We start from the raw sequence: 18,239 nt of genomic DNA, 5'->3' as shown, positions 1-18,239 counted from the left end.
ATGCATGACCCTCACACGCTCTCTCTCTCTCTCTCTCTCTCTCTCTCTCTCTCTCTCTCTCTCTCTCTCTCTCTCTCTCTCTCTCTCTCTCTCTCTCTCTCTCTCAGGCTGTCGGCAAAATTCAAAGGAGAATATTAGAAGGGGGAAAAAAAGAGAAGAAAAACACCGCATAAAGGTTTTTACCTGTTTTGTGTTTTGTGTTTTTTATTCATATTTAGCAAAAACTATAAATTAAAGGCAGAACAGGACACGTGTCCTTATTACTTTTTTATTTCCTTTTTTTAGATAAATAATTAATTTTTTTACCCAAGTCACGAGTTTGATTCGAGTTGTTGGAAAGAGAGGAGGATAATTTTTCGGTTGGAAGGATGTTGCTCTCTGAACCTCTGTCGCCGGGTCCCTAAAGACTGTTTCCGGGTCTAGATAGAGGTAGATTGAGTCGAAGATTCAGGTGAACCTTTTGGTTAAAAATAAATTAATTAACTTTTTTTTTGCTTGAAACACTCTTTATATGCCCCATTATATCTGTTACATATGTGTGTATAATGTGTTTTTGTGTGTGCAAAAAAAAAAAAAAGCTTTGACAAAAACTCTCTACATATATTTATATGCATAAGGATACGATTACTAGTGCGTAGGCCCACTGACGCGTGTGTATGTGTATATATATTAAAAAGAGGACTTGGGTTAAAAACAATGGCACCGCCACTGTATTCGAATAATATATAATATGTGCATACATTATATACATATATATACAAGTATAGTATGTAAATGCACACGCATACAAGTCACATATGACATATGTGATGTGCGCTTTCTTAGACTCCGTTTATATTTTATTTTGTTATGTAATCATATTACTTTTTTTTATTGGAGTAATTATATTACTTGTGCGTCTCGTAAATATATATTACAACCATATACGTACCATATACTCATACGTATAATCACTTTTGTATATATATACACACACGCACGCGTGTGATGCTGTAATATAAAATATCGGTCCGTATGGAAAACTAAAACGATCTACGTACACAAAATGATATGATATAATATTATTTGTTATACTACGTGAGTTTGTGACGTCGCTGCTCATTTGACAGGATATTGCACTAGTACTACACTTTTAATTGAATTATTAGTTCTAACCAATTTTCAACAACTAAAATTTACGACGTACAATTCCTTTGAAGAACATGTATACAAGGCAATACAGATATTAGACTGTATATGTGTGTGTATAGGTTTATACTATACTGATTTCGGTTAGTGTTACAGTTGATCATTTGTCGATCGATGATGTTGGTTCGGGCATCTTGTATTGTCGTTTAATATATGTGTCCACATAATCATGGAACTTCGTTCTTGATTAATCATTGTGATATTAAAAAAATTTAAAATATAATTGATGGGCATTATATTAAAAAAAAAAAAAACTACACTAATTGAAAATATTAGTATATGTATTTGTCTTTCCCGACCAAATCCAACATCTATAATGATGAATAGAAGAATGTCTCTAATGAGCCGTAAACAAATACCGAATTGCTAGTACTTTACTTCATGAACTCACGACATCTGTTTTCATTTTCGTTGAATTTGCATGTTCGTGAGATATTTCCTAATTAAAATACATATATTATCTCATATTGTTATGGACTTTTTAATACCATTTAATATTTAAAAATAATTATAATATTTTTTTATTAGTTAAAAGTTAGTAAAAAGAAAAGACCATTTGTGCAAATGTTACGCAGGAGTCAAACTCCGGCATTCCGCGTAGTATTAAATGCAGGAAAATTAATGATCTTATTAGAAAAAATAAAGTTTTTCAAATGTGAACGTATTAACTAGACATGGATCATAATTAATTTTGTGGTTAATGTTTTCACTTGCTAACCATTAGTTCTAACACCATATTTAAATTTGAATATATAAAATTGAATGAATATAAAACAAATAAAATATAACCTTATACTCCTAGCTCTGCATAAAAAAATATAATTACTTCTAAAAAAGAAAAAAAAATAGTTTTTCCGAGGAAAAAGAAAAAAAAAACTTGAGTTCTTTGATACTTTAGTACAAATTCGATTCCTATAATTCATGTCAAGAATAATGAGAAAATATAATTTCCGCGTCTTAATTTAAAAACATTGCATGAGGACGTAACAAATAACAATTGTCAACATGCAAATATATAAATTATTTATTTTATTGGTTAGGCGAAGAAAGACAAAAATAATTATTATTTTTTTTGGTAAAACAAAAATAATCATGTTAGTGCTTGAACTTTGTTATTGTTGAAATCGGTAATTGGTGCATCCCCTTTTCAACGCGAAACAAAAGGCCTGTCACACATCGACCCCATAAGACCTAAAAAGTGAGAAAAAAAAAACATAATAATTTAAATTAAATCTACTTTGTTGGAATACGCACACATAATTATTATTTTTTTGTTGTTAAAAATGTAAATACACACATAATTATTCTGTAAAGTGTATTTCTTAAAACTTTGTAATCTGTTTTGAGAAAAAATAATCAATTTCTATTTTTCATATGATAATTTGATACATTTTCTTCAATCGTTTACATGTTATCTAAAAATAACATTAAATTATAGCGATCACAATATTTGATCAACTTTCATTCACCCTCGTATATGCAGTCGTATACATAGACATATTTATACATGTATTCATGTATATGCAACGGGAGGAAGGGGACCAATGAAAGAGACAGCTGAGGAGAAAATGGTGGAAGATCAAACAAAAAATAATCAAGAATATTTATGGTGTTTAAAAATATAGTTTATTAAAAAATATTGAAATAATTAGTAAAATAATTTTATTCGGTATCCTTTGCTTTGCTTGCTAACAACCCAAAAAAAAAAATCATTAGCAATATATTTCTTATTATTCAAATCGGGCCTATACTTTCTAAGTTGAAACGTTTTCACATGAGAAGTGGAGTTTGTTCAACAAGTAGGACCGGTTAGACGACCCTCCTAAGAAATAAATTAGATCACTAATCTATGATTAGAAGCTTATAATAAATTTATATATTGAAACAAAGTTGTAAAAGATTGAAGTTTATATGAAACATCTAATCAAGTTTAGAAAAGCTAACATACACAATAAATAAAATACAGAATGTAATTTTTTTAAGTTTGAATCCATATATATGATGCTAAATACATACCATATAATTAATTATCCGAAAATTACAAAATCTTAATATAAAAATCTTCGATTTTGTTTTTAAAAGGAAATCCTTTGTGTTTTTTATTTATTAAAGTGTTAATCAATTTCAACGTCTTTTTTCTTATTCTTTCGGACAAAAACCTCCAAAAACAGCGGTCAATTAGCGTATCTCAATCAATGGCAGATTTCACTGGCTTCCAGTTTCTTCTCCATCTCAGCCAACTCTCACGCGCTTCATTAATCCTCACTTCTTCTTCTTCTGGTTAAACCTACTGATCGCTCTCATTTTCTTTATATCGGCAGGTAAAAATCTAGACTTTCTTGAATCAGAATCTGTCAGTTCTGAAATTAAATTCGAATTCCCGAATCCGTCATTGATCAGTCGAGGTTTCTACGACGGTGGGTGATGGGTAATAGTAGGGTTCTACAAGTTGATAAGGTTTATAGTCTTTAAGTGCGCAAAATAAACCGTGTAACAACGACAGTTTCCGTAAATGTAATTTCAGACAGCTCGACAGCTTCTGTGTATTTAATGTAAGAACTGAAGACGTATCTTCTTGTTGGAGAATATCCGGCTTTGGGGAATTTTTGGGAAGTGCCTGTGAAACCTTGAAAATGGGAAGTGTCCGCTCTTCGCTGCTGATTTGCCTCAACCTATGGTGGCTCCTCGCCGGAGAAACGGTTTTCGCGGCGGAGGAGAAAAGCGGCGACAAACAGAGAGAACTCAGTCAGACGCCGACATGGGCTGTCTCCGCCGTTTGTACCTTCTTCATCGCCGTCTCTGTTCTTCTGGAAAAATTTCTACACAAATTGGGGACGGTAAGCATCTTTGATGGGATTTTCTTTTGTGGATTCATAATCCTGGGACGTTAACGGAGGGTGGGTTTTGTTTAATATGAGGAAAGGAACTGCCTTTCTGCTTCAGTTTCTGTTCCTGATGAGTCGGGTCTGTGTCTTGATGTGATCTGGTTTCACTCCAGGTGTTGTGGGAACGCCACAAGAAAGCTCTCCTCGATGCCCTGGAGAAGGTCAAATCAGGTAAAATCGCAAGGCTCTGTCTCCATTTATCGCGGTTGCTCGGTTTTAAGTTCGAATCTCATTATAGAACCTCAGAGCCATTAGGGGGAGGTCTTTTCTGTGGAAAGTTTGAAGTTGTAGATATTTATTGATAGGGCTTCTCTAAAATTATCACCTAGATTCTTGATTTGAATGCCAAATCTAGATTCTTTTTCATTGCGTTGCAGAACTGATGGTTCTGGGGTTCATATCCTTGCTTCTCACGTTCGGACAAAGCTACATTTTGAAGATATGCATCCCTGAAAAAGCTGCTCGTACCATGCTCCCATGCCCGGCTTCTCCTGGCAATAGTGAACACGAGAATGAGGACAGTCATCGTAAGCTCCTGTGGTTCGACCACAGGTTTCTGTCAGAAGACGGAGGGTCAGCTAAAAAATGCTTGGAGGTGAGTTTATGCCTTCATCTATTCTCTTACCCTTACCCTTCCACCGGTCTCAGCATGTGTAAAATAAACATTGGGTTTTGCTGATCGTGTTATGTAATAATGCCGCAGGCTCATAAACAACAGCTTATATCTGCCGAGGCCCTGCATCAGTTGCACATCCTCATCTTCTTCTTAGCAGTATTCCATGTCCTTTACAGCTTCCTAACCATGATGCTTGGGAGGTTGAAGGTAAGCTGTAAGGCTATTTCAAGTTTCAAAAACTTTCGTTTATTACCTGTTCCTCAGCCCCTGTAACAAAAATCACAGAAGCAAAACATGGGTTTGTCTTATCGTAGACAAGCTAGGTGCTGGTGAAACTGGCTGAAAATATGTCAGATCACAGGGTTTGTTCATGAAGTCGCCAGCTGAAACCACCTTGTTTCATTTTTCAAAATGCCTCTAATGTTAAAACCTGCTCCAATATTCAGTAGAATCGGAGTTTTTTTTTCTCCTGTTATGAAACATCAAGGAACAAAACTCAAATAGCGATGATCAGAACCGGTTTATCCTCCATTGGTTCAGGATGAAGGTCATTTTAACAGTCCCTGAAAATGTTGGCTCGTCTTTGATAATGAGAGGAAGATGGCCTTTTTTTTTTGTGCAGATACGTGGCTGGAAACACTGGGAGCAAGAGGTATCATCCCACGATTACGAGTTCTCAACTGGTATTCGATCATTCTTCCTCTGACCCATCTCCATCCAAATTCTTGAAACTCCCTTGGGTTTTATATAATGACGTATCCGTTTTAATATCTTGATCTGGGTGTTGTTTTGGACTCTGAAACTGTTTTTTTTTTTATGATCGGCCACAGATCCTTCCAGATTCAGGCTAACCCATGAAACATCTTTTGTTAGAGCACATACCAGCTTCTGGACAAGGATTCCATTTTTTTTCTATGTTGTAAGACACACACCATTCATTTACTCCTTTTTTTTCCGGTCAACTGCTGATATTCATGCCTATAGAAACTCACGCAGTTCTCACATGTCCTGAATCTTAATCTGTTCAAATTCTATCATTCTCTGCAGGGATGTTTCTTCAGACAGTTTGTCAGATCCGTTGGGAAAACTGACTACTTGACACTGAGAAACGGGTTCATTGCTGTAAGTTTTTTTTTTAAAACTTCGCAACTATAGTTGATTTCAATTCCCAGACATATCAGATCTAGCATTCTTATTATTTGTCTGATTGTGTCTGTTCTGATTCATATAGGTTCATCTGGGTCCAGGAAGACAATTTAACTTTCAAAAATACATAAAGAGATCCTTAGAGGACGACTTCAAGATGGTGGTCGGAGTGAGGTACTTACCAAATGTGTTCTGCCACTACGCTTCTTTCGTAATGTTTTACACATCATTTGACCCGATTCTTGTGTCTTTTTTGCAGTCCGGTTCTCTGGGCATCTTTTGTGATATACCTACTCCTAAATGTTCACGGTATAAGCTTGTTCCTTCGATATCTAAAGCTTCCTAACCGAACTGTCTGCTCATGTCTTAATCTGATTCTTTGGTATTTCAGGCTGGAATACTTTGTATATTGGTTCCGTGGTGCCTGTTATCGTAAGAATCTTTTTTTCGCCTTTCTTATTCATGATTCTTCTGAAAAAATAAAATGGGTGCCGGGTCAGGGTTCTTATTATCATCTGACAATCTGCTTACAGATCATCTTAGCAGTGGGGACAAAGCTTCAGGCAATTCTGACAAAGATGGCACTTGAAATCACCGACAGACACGCAGTTGTCCAAGGAATGCCTCTTGTCCAAGGATCCGACAGATACTTCTGGTTTGGTCATCCTCAGTTACTTCTTCATCTTATCCATTTCGCCTTATTTCAGGTTCTTGAACAGTTTCTTCTACACTGGTCATAAAACACGAGACCCGCTTTCGTATATATACATTTCAAACCTGACCCGTGTCTTTATGGTTCTTGCAGAACGCATTTCAGATCACGTATTTCTTTTGGATATGGGTAAATCTAAACAGCTTAACCTTTCTTCTTTGGTTCTCGAAAACTGAAGAGAGTAATCTTTACTCAAAACACAATAATATGATTATTGTTTCTTCTTCTTCTTCTTCTTCCTCTTCCTCGGTGCAGTATTCCTTTGGATCGAATTCATGCTATCATCCCAACTTCAAGGTTGCCATTCTAAAAGTATCTATCGGGTGAGAATGTTGTCCGGAGCCCGAAAAGTTGATCGTATTTAATGTATAAATGAGGTCTCGTGTTCTTGAAACTGATTCATCGCTGCCATGTCCTCTTGCAGACTTGCAGGGTTATGCCTTTGCAGCTACATCACGCTTCCTCTGTATGCACTTGTAACTCAGGTACTTGCATATTTCCTCGTTTTGAAAGCTTGGAGTTCCATATTTTTGTCTTGCAATGTAAAAAAAGATCCAAAACCCTCGGCAATGGATGCGTTTTCAGATGGGTTCACGCATGAAGAAATCCGTGTTCGATGAACAAACCTCAAAGGCACTCAAGAAATGGCGAATGGCGGTGAAGAAGAAGCAAGGGAAAGGCGGGAAGATTCAGAGCAGGAGACTAGGAGACGGAAGCGCAAGCCCGACAGGGTCAACGATCCGTTCATCATCAGGACGGACCTTGCACCGTTACAAAACTACAGGCCACTCGACTCGGTCTTCCACATACGATGACCGTGACAACGAGACATCAGAGTTCGAGACAGACACGGAGCCCTTGTCTCCAAAGCCAACAGGGTTCGATCTTGTCGTGAGGGTTGATCATCGCAAGCAAGAACCCGAGGCCACCGAGACACACAGTGATGGTGAAGCCATTGATGAAAAAGATTTCTCCTTCGCTAAGCCTGCACCTAGTAAAGGATCACAGTGAAAACGGTCAGGTGCTGCTGATAAACTTTTTTTTTTGTTTGTGTGTAAAGATCCATACTTTGCTCTAAAAATGCCGAAAAAGATTCGGGCTTTTGCATAGCCAAGGTTCTCTGATGGGTTGTGGTACACAGATTCTTTCTGCCAATAGATTCTTGAAAGGGCAAAGCTTTTGTTTCACATCCAAATTGCACATGGGACATGCTAACAAAGGCAACACCACTTTTTTCTTTCTCTTTTTGTGGAAGGTGCCCCTAAGATTGAAGGGTTAGTGTCCATAAAGAGAAAACAAAGAGAAAGATAGGATCTTTAGGGCATATGATTGGTTAGGTTTTCATCATATAAACAAAGAGAAGAGATATGGGCGCATGTGAGATGACACACCCATCTTTTGTTATGTCCTTTTCTCACAGAGGAGGAGACATTACAACACAATCCCCAACACCCATATACATATATATATGTATATATATGTATATATATATATATATATATTTGTATGGATATCAAGATTATATTTTGAGCCCCATGTAATGTTATTATATATTTCGACATGTTTCCATCAATCTTTCTCCATTATTGATTTCCTTTAGAGGTGTCCAATTTAAATTATTGGTTCCTTTCTCTTGCATAAAAAGACTAAGAAAGCACTTGATGAGTTAGGGTATAAGTTGTTTAACCTGTTTATATCTAATTTTTCAAAGGATTATATAAAAACAAATTTTATATATTTATATCAGCTATGAATCCATTCTGGTGAGCTAGGATATTTTTGGTGTGACTCATAATATATAATATGGTTTTTCAGTCCATTCCATTATGAACTTCTCTTTAAGGTATCTTTCCACATTCTGTGCCATAAGCGACGGAGAGGGACTTCAAAGGAAATAATCCAATCGGGCCTTTTTTTTTATGATATTTTTATAACTTTTTTTATTTGAAGGAACATAGTTATTTATTTTCCCCTTTTTTTTATTTGTTTAATTTATAGATTTTAAACGATAACGAGAATATTAGGAACTCGATGGATATTATATTATAATCTCGGACATAGTTCCTTCCAACCATCCGGTTTAATCACACGTGTCGGGAAAACCATTGCCGCACACCGTATCTCACTCTATGGCCTTTCCTGTAGGGTTTAAACTATATATATATAAAATAAATAATTTTAAAAATTCGAGGTAGGTTTAGGAAACAAAAGTCTTCATTGAAACAGAACCTAACAAGCCTTCCACCTACCCTCTTTCAATCTCTACTTTGACTCATTTTACACCCTACTTTCCCCCCGTTTTCTAATTTATTTTTTTTATAATTTCTTCATAATCATAAAAGAATATTTTGTTTTTATAGTATCTCATACGATATTATCCAAATGAACAATGCATGAACATTGAACACATTCCAAGTTGCATATGAGAACACTTTTTTTAAAAAGAAAAATATCATACAAAGATGTTTATTTTATTTGACAGTTAAAAGTGGAAACGTTTCTTTTCAAGTGATTATAACTTATAAATCATACCTACCGATTACGATTTAGATTTATTTATATAAATATCTCTTTTGTAAAAGGGGTCTTTTTTCCTTTCAAACTGATTTCCGAATCTTGGAAATTCGCATCTTTTAAAATTTGTCACTTTTTCTTCGACGGCCAAACTTTTCTAACGTGGAAGTAATTAAATATTTATTAATTTTGTCTGCAATTTCCACTATATATACACACACACACATATATATGTCTTTGTCTACTTGTTTAAGTTGGATCAGACTAGAAGCACAGTGCTCCTCCTTATCAATCATCGCTTCACATTCTCTCTTCACACACAACCAAAAAAAAAAAACAAAGCTATGGCACGGCCGTCCAGAATCCTGCAAACGGCGGCGGCGGCGCCGCCGGAGCAAGAGGTCCTCGCGGCGGAGTCCGACATGGTCGTCATCCTCTCGGCCCTCCTCTGCGCCCTCATCTGCGTCGCCGGCCTCGTGGCGGTGGCCCGCTGCGTCTGGATTCGAAGATTCACCGGAAATTCTCCGCCGCCGCCGCCGAAGAAAGGCCTTAAGAAGAAAGCTCTGGAGTCTATACCGAGATTCACCTTCTCCTCCGCCGAGCCGCAGCCGGCCACTGACTGCGCCATCTGCCTCACCGACTTCGCCGACGGCGAGGAAATCAGGGTTTTGCCACTCTGCGGCCACGCCTTCCACGTTTCGTGCATCGATCGGTGGCTAGCTTCGAGGTCGTCGTGCCCGTCGTGTCGCCGGATTCTTGTACCTTTGAGGTGTGACCGGTGCGGTCACGTCCCGGCGGCGGAGGCCGAGATCAAGGCGGCGCAAGATCAGCCCCACCGTCACCACCAGCATCGGCCGCCACCCACCACGGCGATCCCTGCTTTTCTTCCATAACGATATTTTTATTTCTCTTGAGAATGAAAAAAAAAAGGAAATATGTAAAGAGCGAGTTTCATGGTTAGGGATTTAGACAAAATCTGTAATACTTCAAGAGATTTGTTTCCTTTGCTCTGAAATCAGATGGACCGACTTCATTCCTTGGTGATTACATGAATTGAATTCAGAAAATAAAATATGGTTATTATCATATGATATAACTATACATTAAATTTGAACGAAAACATCGATTTACTCGAGAAGCAAAAAAAAAAGATTGGAAATTAGGAGTCATATTATGAGCATCTTTTAGCAAAACCCATCTCCCAAAGATACACAGTAATGTGCTTTTTCCTCATTATAAATAAACAAAAAGAGAATATACAAACATATATTTGTATTTGTATAAATTAAGTTATATGATTTTAAATATACAAACCTACCAGTAGACTTGTCCAAGTCTCACTGAAATTCTTCACTTGACCGACGGATCCAAAATTTTAATGATTTTTTATAATGAATGCATGGGTGTATGTATGTGTATATATATATATATATGTGTGAAATTTATGCAGATTTATAATTATTATTATTATTAAATTATTATATAAAAACGTAATGTGTTGATTGTGGTGGTGGTCGCTGTCTGTCATGATAAGTGATGATAATGTTGAAGGAGGCACATGGCGGTCTTATCCCCATTTTCACCTCCAAATGGGTTTTGCTTCAATCTCACCTCTCCAACGTTATCTTTTTTTATTGGATAACCAGGATCATTCTTCATCTCTTCGACCCGACTACATCCATCCTAGATACGGGATCAATCTTTATATATGGACCATTTTGATTTAGAAATTACATCACTCTCTACTAGTGAAATTGAACCCAAGATCTTTATAATGATTTATTACCTCTAAATCACTGCACTACCAATTGTGGTTTCTCCAACATTATCCTTTCATAACTCTCTCTCTCTCCTTAATTAACAAATAATGTACATATATAATAATCATGATCTTAATCTAATGATTGTACTTCTATTCGAAATATACAATGGAATTCAGAAATTGTTATATTAGTCTGTCCAAATTGTTGATTAAATCATTGGTTAAGGAAAAAAGTTGGAGAGAGAGAGAGAGAATGCTGCCACCCACCAAGCACACAAGCACGGGAAACATTATCCAATTTTCACTTGATCAAGAACCTTTTGCCTTTTTATCTTTTCATTTTTTTTAATTTATCAAATTAGGATTTAAAGGTAAAGGTAAAGCGGCCCAAGAGATTTAACTTTACTTTATCTTTTTCAGTTATCGTAAAGAATCAATAAAATATTTTACTCATAAATCTACAAATACATACATATATATACACACACACAAAAAATTTGGATCTTTAGTCTAATAAATTTTTACAGTCCGGATATAGAAATATATATATATATATATATAATAATAAAATTTTTGCTTTCAAATTTTTATATATAAATATATTTGAAAAATACATCTTTTTTATAAGATACACAAATATGATTTTCTTTAGTACATACTAATATTTTTAAAAAAGTAAATCTTGAATTCTGTAACATAAACAAAAACTTTTAACATAGAGCAATAATTATTATGGAAAACATTGTTTCTTCCATGATTCCAAACAAGGGAATTTTGTTACTATAATTTTCCATTGGTGTTCATTTATTCACATATTATATTTATATATAATTTGTGATTTGGAATTTTTTATATATATAATATATGTGTGATTGTGTGTATGAATCCGCAGATATAATCCATATGGATGAGTTCTATTTTTATTACGTGTCTGATGAAACTCGGCGAACAAAATGATTAGTGCTTTCTAAAAGGTCTTTGACAAATGCACTAATTACTCCACTTTTGACATTATAAATTCACCACGTTTTAGCAATTAAAACTATGATAATTCGATATATTTTTTTTAAAAAAAATCACGATAATAATTTTTTTTCAGTGTCTAAATAAAATGACGAGTTTATATATAAATTTCTTGGATTAAAAATCAGCTTTCTGACATAAAAGTTGGCCTAAGCCCCTCTCCTTTTGTGGGGTTAGGACAAAAGCCTTGGAAACGATATTCGGATTTACAAGGTTTAGCAATATCGTATAATTGAAGTATTTGTCTCTTTCGTCGAATAAAGAGTTACGTGATAATTAATAATTTTGGGGAATATAGAAAACTAATAAAAAAAAAGATATAAAGAATTACATTATGTGAAACACAAAATAAAAAAGAATTAAAAGAAAGGGAGTGGAAGGTGGTCCGAGGTTTTAAATGTCATGTTGTTGTAAGTATAACGTATTATATCACTTATCATTTCTACACTTTACTTTGCTCCTAACTTGGCCAAATTCAGTCCAAAGATTCTCTTCTTATTCCACCACCATTTCCCTAACCTTTTTTTATTTGCTTTTCAGTGTTCACATTCATACACTCATTAATGACATTCCATTCATATAGCTTTTTTTAATATAATATATATATATATTACATACCCATCAGCTCTGCACATCATTCACATCATTTGCACTTAGAATTATGCATTCCATATTCATCGAAAAAAAGAGAGAAAAGTCTTACATTTTGTACATACTTGCATGGACTGTCATTAATAGGTTGCATATGTACATATAGGTTTAGGAATGCATTCATACACCTACATAAGATTTTCCTCTCGAAGATTTGGCCGGATGACGATATGGGGGACATAGAGTGAGGATTGGTTTGGAAAGGTTTTAGGAGTTAAGTTTAGATTTATCTAAAAAGTTGAATAGATTGTCGGGTGAAGTAGAAATAGCTGAACTTATCCTAGAGTGAATGAATGTCACATGTGATGATTTTGTCTCCTAAAGTCTAGGTGGAGTAGAGGTTACGAACGAAGCGCAAAACGTCTCCCTAAAAACCACCCTTTGACCCCTAAGTTAAGAAGCCTATAAGAAACAACAAGCCCTAAAAAATACGATGCATCCCGACATTCCTTATCATTATCTCGTTAATGAAAATCATTTAAATTTTCATACGCTTTTCACTTCGCTTTGAATCATATCTTATACTAGATAATCAACTTTGGACGCTTGCGGGCAATTTATATACAGTATAATTCTAGTTATAAAGATGACAGATATATATCATAAATAAATGTAGAGAAAATCGTTGTAATACTCATGAAGATAACTGATAAAATTGCAGAATACACGCGCACGCGCGCGCGAACACACATATATATATATATATATATGACAGATATTTATTGACACTGAAAGCAGTGAAAAGATTTCAATTTCCAAATAATTTCACTCTTTCTGAAAGGTTAGTGAGTAGTTAATCAGACGTCACGACAAACGTCATTTAATGAGATGATGCTTACTTCTCATAATACCTCACATCTGCGCAAACACACATGTCACGTTTGAGACAACGATGTTTTTGCGAGACTCATCACGCGCTATGGTCAAAGTCAAGATTAGTTTGTTTGCCTTGGGAGCATGCAAACCTTCCGTATCAGCCCGAGGCTTTAACAGCCGCCCTCGAACTCTCTTATCAGCGTGTGATTTCAGCCATCCGGGGATTGGTTTTAGCCGTATAGGGTTACACCCGGTTAGGGGTGTAAAACGGACTGGTCCGACTCAGCCCAACCCGGATCATCCCGATCTAGAAATTTTTCAGTACAGCCAAGCTCAACCCGTTTTTTAGCAAGCCAAAAATAGGTCAATCCATCCCAAATCATCCGAACTCGCGAACCAAACGAGCCGATCCACAAACTAAATATATAGTTTTTAAAAATACAATTTTAATACTAAAAAATATTTAAAAATAATTTTAATATTTTAAATATTTTTAAAATATTTAAAATATAATAAAAAATTAAAATTTTAAATAAAATAAACTAAATATATAATAAAAAAATAATTTGTATATATAAAAATATTAAAATTTAAAAAATAATTATTTTTTCTGGCCCGCGAGCCAGCCCGGCCCATGACGAGCTGCCACGAGCCAGGCTCGCGACGCGCTGGCCCGTTAGGCTCGGTTTTTTATGGGCTCGCAAAAATATGAGATTCAGATGGACCAAATTTAACAGATTTCCTATTGAATCTGGGAGCTGAGAAATTCTGTTAGAATGCAAATCCAGCTTTGTCAAGGACGAAAGGCCTCCAATTGTATTCGGCAATACCAATATGCGGTTTTCAGACAAATCTAACGTAACCAGACCCGATAACTGGCCTATAGAATCTGGAAGCCACTCAACTTGATCCATCAGTTTATTCTGCAGATTTAGATCTTGAGTGCCTTTCTTCGCGGATGCCTCGATCAAACTAGCAAGTTTTATCAAAGTCCGGCTCGGGACGGGCTAGCTCGTTAGGCCCGTTTTTTTATAGGCTCAACATACTTGAACCCGACTCGCAAAAATATGGGCTGGCTCGTGAACCAGCCCACGAGTCGGATTCATTTTACATCCCTTGTTCCGGTTGCAGAGCCTATCGGTTTATACCGGTTTAATGCAATCTAGAGAATCGGTTTGGTGAACCAGTCCATGAGTCGGGTTCATTTTACATCCCTTGTTCCGGTTGCAGAGCCTACCGGTTTATACCGGTTTAATGCAATCTAGAGAACCGGTTTGGTGAAGAATCGCGTGGATTGAATTCGTTTAGAATCTTATCCATTTGTATTCTTTCAAGGGGAAAAGAAACGGTCTTTTTTTTAACTGATTCTGACCGCGTTTAGACAAGATTCCTGTCGCAGAGACCACCCACGAGGGACCAAACTGGTTCTGTGTAAAACACAAATATCTAGAAAATAGATAACCATTGCTGACACAGCTTGGCCCTCACATGTATAATGATGGTATTACAACGCCCACCATAAACCTCGTGACCAAATTCACATTATATACTTTTTTGCAATATATATCATAGAAAATAGCTTATATATATATATAAAAGGTATTAATTAACAAATGGGACCAAACATTGGCATAACAGATAGACAAGACAACAACATGTTCATGGGCTTGATGATGGCCAACTCATGCCTCTCCTCAACAACAATTCATCTCAAGATCACAATTCCTATCCACAGAAACATACACACACACATACACACATATGTACATAAACATGTATATGTGTATGTATATGTATTACTCTCATCTTATTCACCTCTCTCACAGTGGGGTTTTAAGCAAATGCAGTTGCAGAGACAATAAACAGACAGGAGGGTTACTGAAAATCCTCGGATTTTACAAGGAGGGTGAGGCAGCAGTTGGTTCACCGGGCGCTGCCAAGGTCCATCCTCAGTCCTAAACGAAAACGAACAAAGAAAACGAGTATATGTATAGATAGAGAGGGAGAGAGAGAGAGGGAGAGAGAGAGAACCCTGCAAGAAGAATGGTACAGGTAAATGAAGAAAGAAAGAAAGAATAATGGGCATGCACAGTTCTTGGAGATCAAATGACTGGTGGAATGATGGTATACATTGTCGTGTAATGACCAGGTTATTCTTGTCCCAATGGCCATAACTGAATTACCTGAAAACAAGAAATGGGTAAATGGCAAAAACGTCTATGACTACCAGTCCAGTTATTTCGAACTCAAGAAAACCTACCTGATATGGACAGATCACTTTGTTAGCAGTTCCGTGATTCGGCTTAAACGAACTCCATGCCGTTCCGTTTCCTCTTGTTGGATTTGGAGAAGAAGCACATCTGAACCCAGCTCTTTTTCTGCTTCACTGTTTGAGTCTTCGTGTTTCTCTTCTCGACGAGATCAGTCATATACTGGACAACAGCCTGAAAACACGGCGAAAACCATTTGAATCAACTGCAATTGTAGAAGAACAAAAACCCTAGAGATTAAAATGAATATGGATCGAAAAGATGGGAGGGTAGAGGAGATAGGGGTAGAGAACCTGAGCCCCTTTTTCAGCTATATCCCTCGGAGGCACTTCTAGAGGATTCTCCTCAGCACGAAGCACACGTAATCTTGTAAGCATTCTGAAGGAATCTGGGAGGAACCGGATCTGGTTATTGCTGATATCTAACACTTCAAGATTCTCAAGGTTACCGATTGATCTCGGGAGAGACCTCATATCGGCAAAATTGTTACCGATGTTCAACTTGACAAGGGTCGTGGCAAAGCACAAGCTCTCTGGAACTGACTCGAGCTCGTTGAAACTCACATCGAGCTCTTTAAGGTTGGCCAAAGACGACATTGTCGTGGGTAACTGCCGGACGTTGTTGTAACGCACAGACAGAACCTCTAAGGTAGTTATCTTCCCGACAGCTTCCGGAAGGGCCTTGAGCTTGTTATAATCAGCACGGAGTTCTTTCAGTGAAGAACACTCGCCAATAGTGTGAGGTATCTCCTCGATATCATTAGTTTCAATGTCGAGTTTCTTCAGGTTCACGAGAGAACCGATAGATTCAGGGAGAACAGAGAGGCTGTTGGAGCTCAAATCAAGCTCCTCTAGACGAACCAATCTGCTCAATACTGATGGCAGAGATGATAAGTGGTTTCCACTAAGATTCAGATGGACCAAATTTAACAGATTTCCTATTGAATCTGGGAGCTGAGAAATTCTGTTAGAATGCAAATCCAGCTTTGTCAAGGACGAAAGGCCTCCAATTGTATTCGGCAATACCAATATGCGGTTTTCAGACAAATCTAACGTAACCAGACCCGATAACTTGCCTATAGAATCTGGAAGCCACTCAACTTGATCCATCAGTTTATTCTGCAGATTTAGATCTTGAGTGCCTTTCTTCGCGGATGCCTCGATCAAACTAGCAAGTTTTATCAAACTCAGCTTATCCCCATCTTGGCCTACACAGACAATGATTCCATGGGAGTTAGAGAAACGAATATATTCTATTCACGGAGACGGAGGAATCAAGAACATCGAAACACTATATTCCATGTTAAATTCAGTGCTGAATTTCAAGCTCTATATCCTCAGAAAGGACAAGAAAACCCCCCACAATGAGTTTGTCTCAGCTGTTCGAGTTCCAACACCCTCATATTTCGAACATTTCAAGTTAGTTTATCAACTGGTTATGACAAGCTTCGAACCGAATGTGTCGGTCGGAACCAATGGATAAGCAGAGAAGAAGGCTCGTAGAATTTAAACTCACCGGAGGCGATTCCCGGCTGAAGCGTTGAATCCAGAATCCGGGGTTGGCGAGAAGTAACAATACCATCGCCGTAAATCGAGGATTTGGCCTTGGCAACGTAGCTATCGTCGCGTGTGAACAGTTCCTTGGATTTGACAGGCCCCTTCTCGGAAAAATTCAGGCTTGTCGGAGAACCAGAGGAAAACGCCGGCGCTGGAGACGGAGTCACCGGAGGAGGCCGAGCAGGAGCAGGAGCAGGGGCAGAACCGTTGGACGAAGGCGGAGAAGAAACGCAAGACGAAGCTCTCTGAATCAAATCGTCGAATAGAGTGTGGATGGATTCCAGATCGAGAAGCTTCAGAGCCTCCATCTTCTGTTCTTTGCTCTGGAAGTAAACAAAGGCCTTCTTCATCTCCTGCAACACCATGAAAAGCTCCTCAGGAACCTCGGAGCTCTTCGTCAGCTTAGCAATGGCTTCCAACCGCGCCTGGTCCTCCTTGTCGACGTTCTGTATCAGATCCCTCGCAGCTTCAACCTCGTCGATCCCAGGCCTTGGAGGCAAGGATCTGTGAATCCTCATGATTTCCTCCACCACTTGGTCCGTCGATTCCCAACGCTTCTCCATTTTCTACGAATCCACAGTTCCAGAGCCCCAATTGAGAAGAACCCAGAAGAGAAAAACCGAAACTTTGACTGAAACTGCACGAGAACGACGGCGAGAATCAAAGGGATAGAGAAAGAAAAAGGCGGTTTATGTAGAAACCCAGAGGTTCTTGTTTCGTCGAAGAAACCCAGCTGTTTCCATCACTCTCTGTCTCTTATCTCTCTGTCAAAAAAAAAAAACTTTTTTTTTTCTCCTCCTCCCCTTCCAGTTCCTCCTCTTCTTCTCCTCCATCTCCATATTATTATTAGTAACTAATATTATTATCATCATTATTTAGTTAATTATAAAGATTGCATGCCTTCCTTAATCTAATTTTAAAAAAAATACCAAAAATACAGCGATTCATTTCTAAATTTAATCAATTAATTTAATTTTAAGTTTCAGGATGACGGAAATAACGTGAACGGTGGATGGTGACCTATCGTTCATCCATGGACTCTCACGTTCTTCCCATTTTTTTCCATCTATACGTACACCGTTTCTCGTATTTTTCAACAC

At 37.2% G+C, this 18,239-nt stretch overlaps 3 protein-coding genes across 8 annotated transcripts; 2 read left to right on the top strand and 1 right to left on the bottom strand.

Annotated features, from left to right (window-relative positions):
• Positions 1 to 3,369: 3,369 nt before the first annotated feature.
• On the top strand, positions 3,370 to 7,736 carry LOC104807419 (MLO-like protein 8). 2 transcript variants are annotated; one of them, XM_010532684.1, is made up of 16 exons: positions 3,370 to 3,509; positions 3,713 to 4,025; positions 4,187 to 4,244; positions 4,451 to 4,668; positions 4,777 to 4,896; positions 5,312 to 5,372; positions 5,520 to 5,608; positions 5,737 to 5,811; positions 5,921 to 6,009; positions 6,095 to 6,144; positions 6,227 to 6,267; positions 6,369 to 6,542; positions 6,641 to 6,676; positions 6,803 to 6,870; positions 6,972 to 7,032; positions 7,133 to 7,736. In XM_010532684.1, exons 2-16 carry the CDS (start codon positions 3,822 to 3,824, stop codon positions 7,556 to 7,558), a joined length of 1,770 nt encoding a protein of 589 aa, XP_010530986.1. In that variant the 5' UTR covers positions 3,370 to 3,509; positions 3,713 to 3,821; the 3' UTR covers positions 7,559 to 7,736. The 2 variants fall into 2 exon arrangements, with proteins under 2 accessions (XP_010530986.1, XP_010530987.1); XM_010532685.1 differs by lacking the exon at positions 3,370 to 3,509 and adding an exon at positions 3,590 to 3,605.
• Positions 7,737 to 9,229: 1,493 nt separating this feature from the next.
• On the top strand, positions 9,230 to 10,103 carry LOC104807418 (probable E3 ubiquitin-protein ligase ATL44). The gene has a single exon (XM_010532683.1). It carries the CDS (start codon positions 9,406 to 9,408, stop codon positions 9,952 to 9,954), a length of 549 nt encoding a protein of 182 aa, XP_010530985.1. The 5' UTR covers positions 9,230 to 9,405; the 3' UTR covers positions 9,955 to 10,103.
• A 4,799-nt stretch (positions 10,104 to 14,902) lies between these two features.
• Positions 14,903 to 17,951, bottom strand: LOC104807417 (plant intracellular Ras-group-related LRR protein 4-like). 5 transcript variants are annotated; one of them, XR_770748.1, is made up of 5 exons: positions 17,099 to 17,951; positions 15,877 to 16,790; positions 15,574 to 15,757; positions 15,444 to 15,496; positions 14,903 to 15,345 (listed from the first exon to the last, which is right to left on the bottom strand). XR_770748.1 is itself a non-coding variant. In XM_010532680.1 (4 exons), exons 1-3 carry the CDS (start codon positions 17,700 to 17,702, stop codon positions 15,617 to 15,619), a joined length of 1,659 nt encoding a protein of 552 aa, XP_010530982.1. In that variant the 5' UTR covers positions 17,703 to 17,951; the 3' UTR covers positions 14,903 to 15,496; positions 15,574 to 15,616. The 5 variants fall into 5 exon arrangements, 3 of the variants coding, with proteins under 3 accessions (XP_010530982.1, XP_019057426.1, XP_010530984.1); XR_770749.1 differs by having other exon boundaries at positions 14,903 to 15,268; XM_010532680.1 differs by having other exon boundaries at positions 14,903 to 15,496.
• Between the last annotated feature and the right edge of the window lie 288 nt (positions 17,952 to 18,239).

Source organism: Tarenaya hassleriana, unplaced genomic scaffold (assembly GCF_000463585.1).
Source record: "Tarenaya hassleriana unplaced genomic scaffold, ASM46358v1 Cleome13, whole genome shotgun sequence".
Classification (NCBI taxonomy): Eukaryota; Viridiplantae; Streptophyta; class Magnoliopsida; order Brassicales; family Cleomaceae; genus Tarenaya; species Tarenaya hassleriana.
Note: the sequence above shows the minus strand (reverse complement) of the source record. Positions and strands in the feature narration are given on the sequence as shown.

What these genes read in the sequence shown, in the direction of transcription:
- LOC104807419 (XM_010532684.1), top strand. Translation starts at nt 3,822, where the DNA reads ATGGGAAGTGTCCGCTCTTCGCTGCTGATTTGCCTCAACCTATGGTGG. An exon ending in CGATTACGAGTTCTCAACTG is followed by an intron (nt 5,373 to 5,519) that starts GTATTCGATCAT and finishes GATCGGCCACAG; the next exon opens with ATCCTTCCAGATTCAGGCTA. An exon ending in TGAGAAACGGGTTCATTGCT is followed by an intron (nt 5,812 to 5,920) that starts GTAAGTTTTTTT and finishes TGATTCATATAG; the next exon opens with GTTCATCTGGGTCCAGGAAG.
- LOC104807418 (XM_010532683.1), top strand. Translation starts at nt 9,406, where the DNA reads ATGGCACGGCCGTCCAGAATCCTGCAAACGGCGGCGGCGGCGCCGCCG.
- LOC104807417 (XM_010532680.1), bottom strand. Translation starts at nt 17,702, where the DNA reads ATGGAGAAGCGTTGGGAATCGACGGACCAAGTGGTGGAGGAAATCATG. An exon ending in TCAGCCGGGAATCGCCTCCG is followed by an intron (nt 16,791 to 17,098) that starts GTGAGTTTAAAT and finishes TTGTCTGTGTAG; the next exon opens with GCCAAGATGGGGATAAGCTG. An exon ending in TAGCTGAAAAAGGGGCTCAG is followed by an intron (nt 15,758 to 15,876) that starts GTTCTCTACCCC and finishes CCGTGTTTTCAG; the next exon opens with GCTGTTGTCCAGTATATGAC.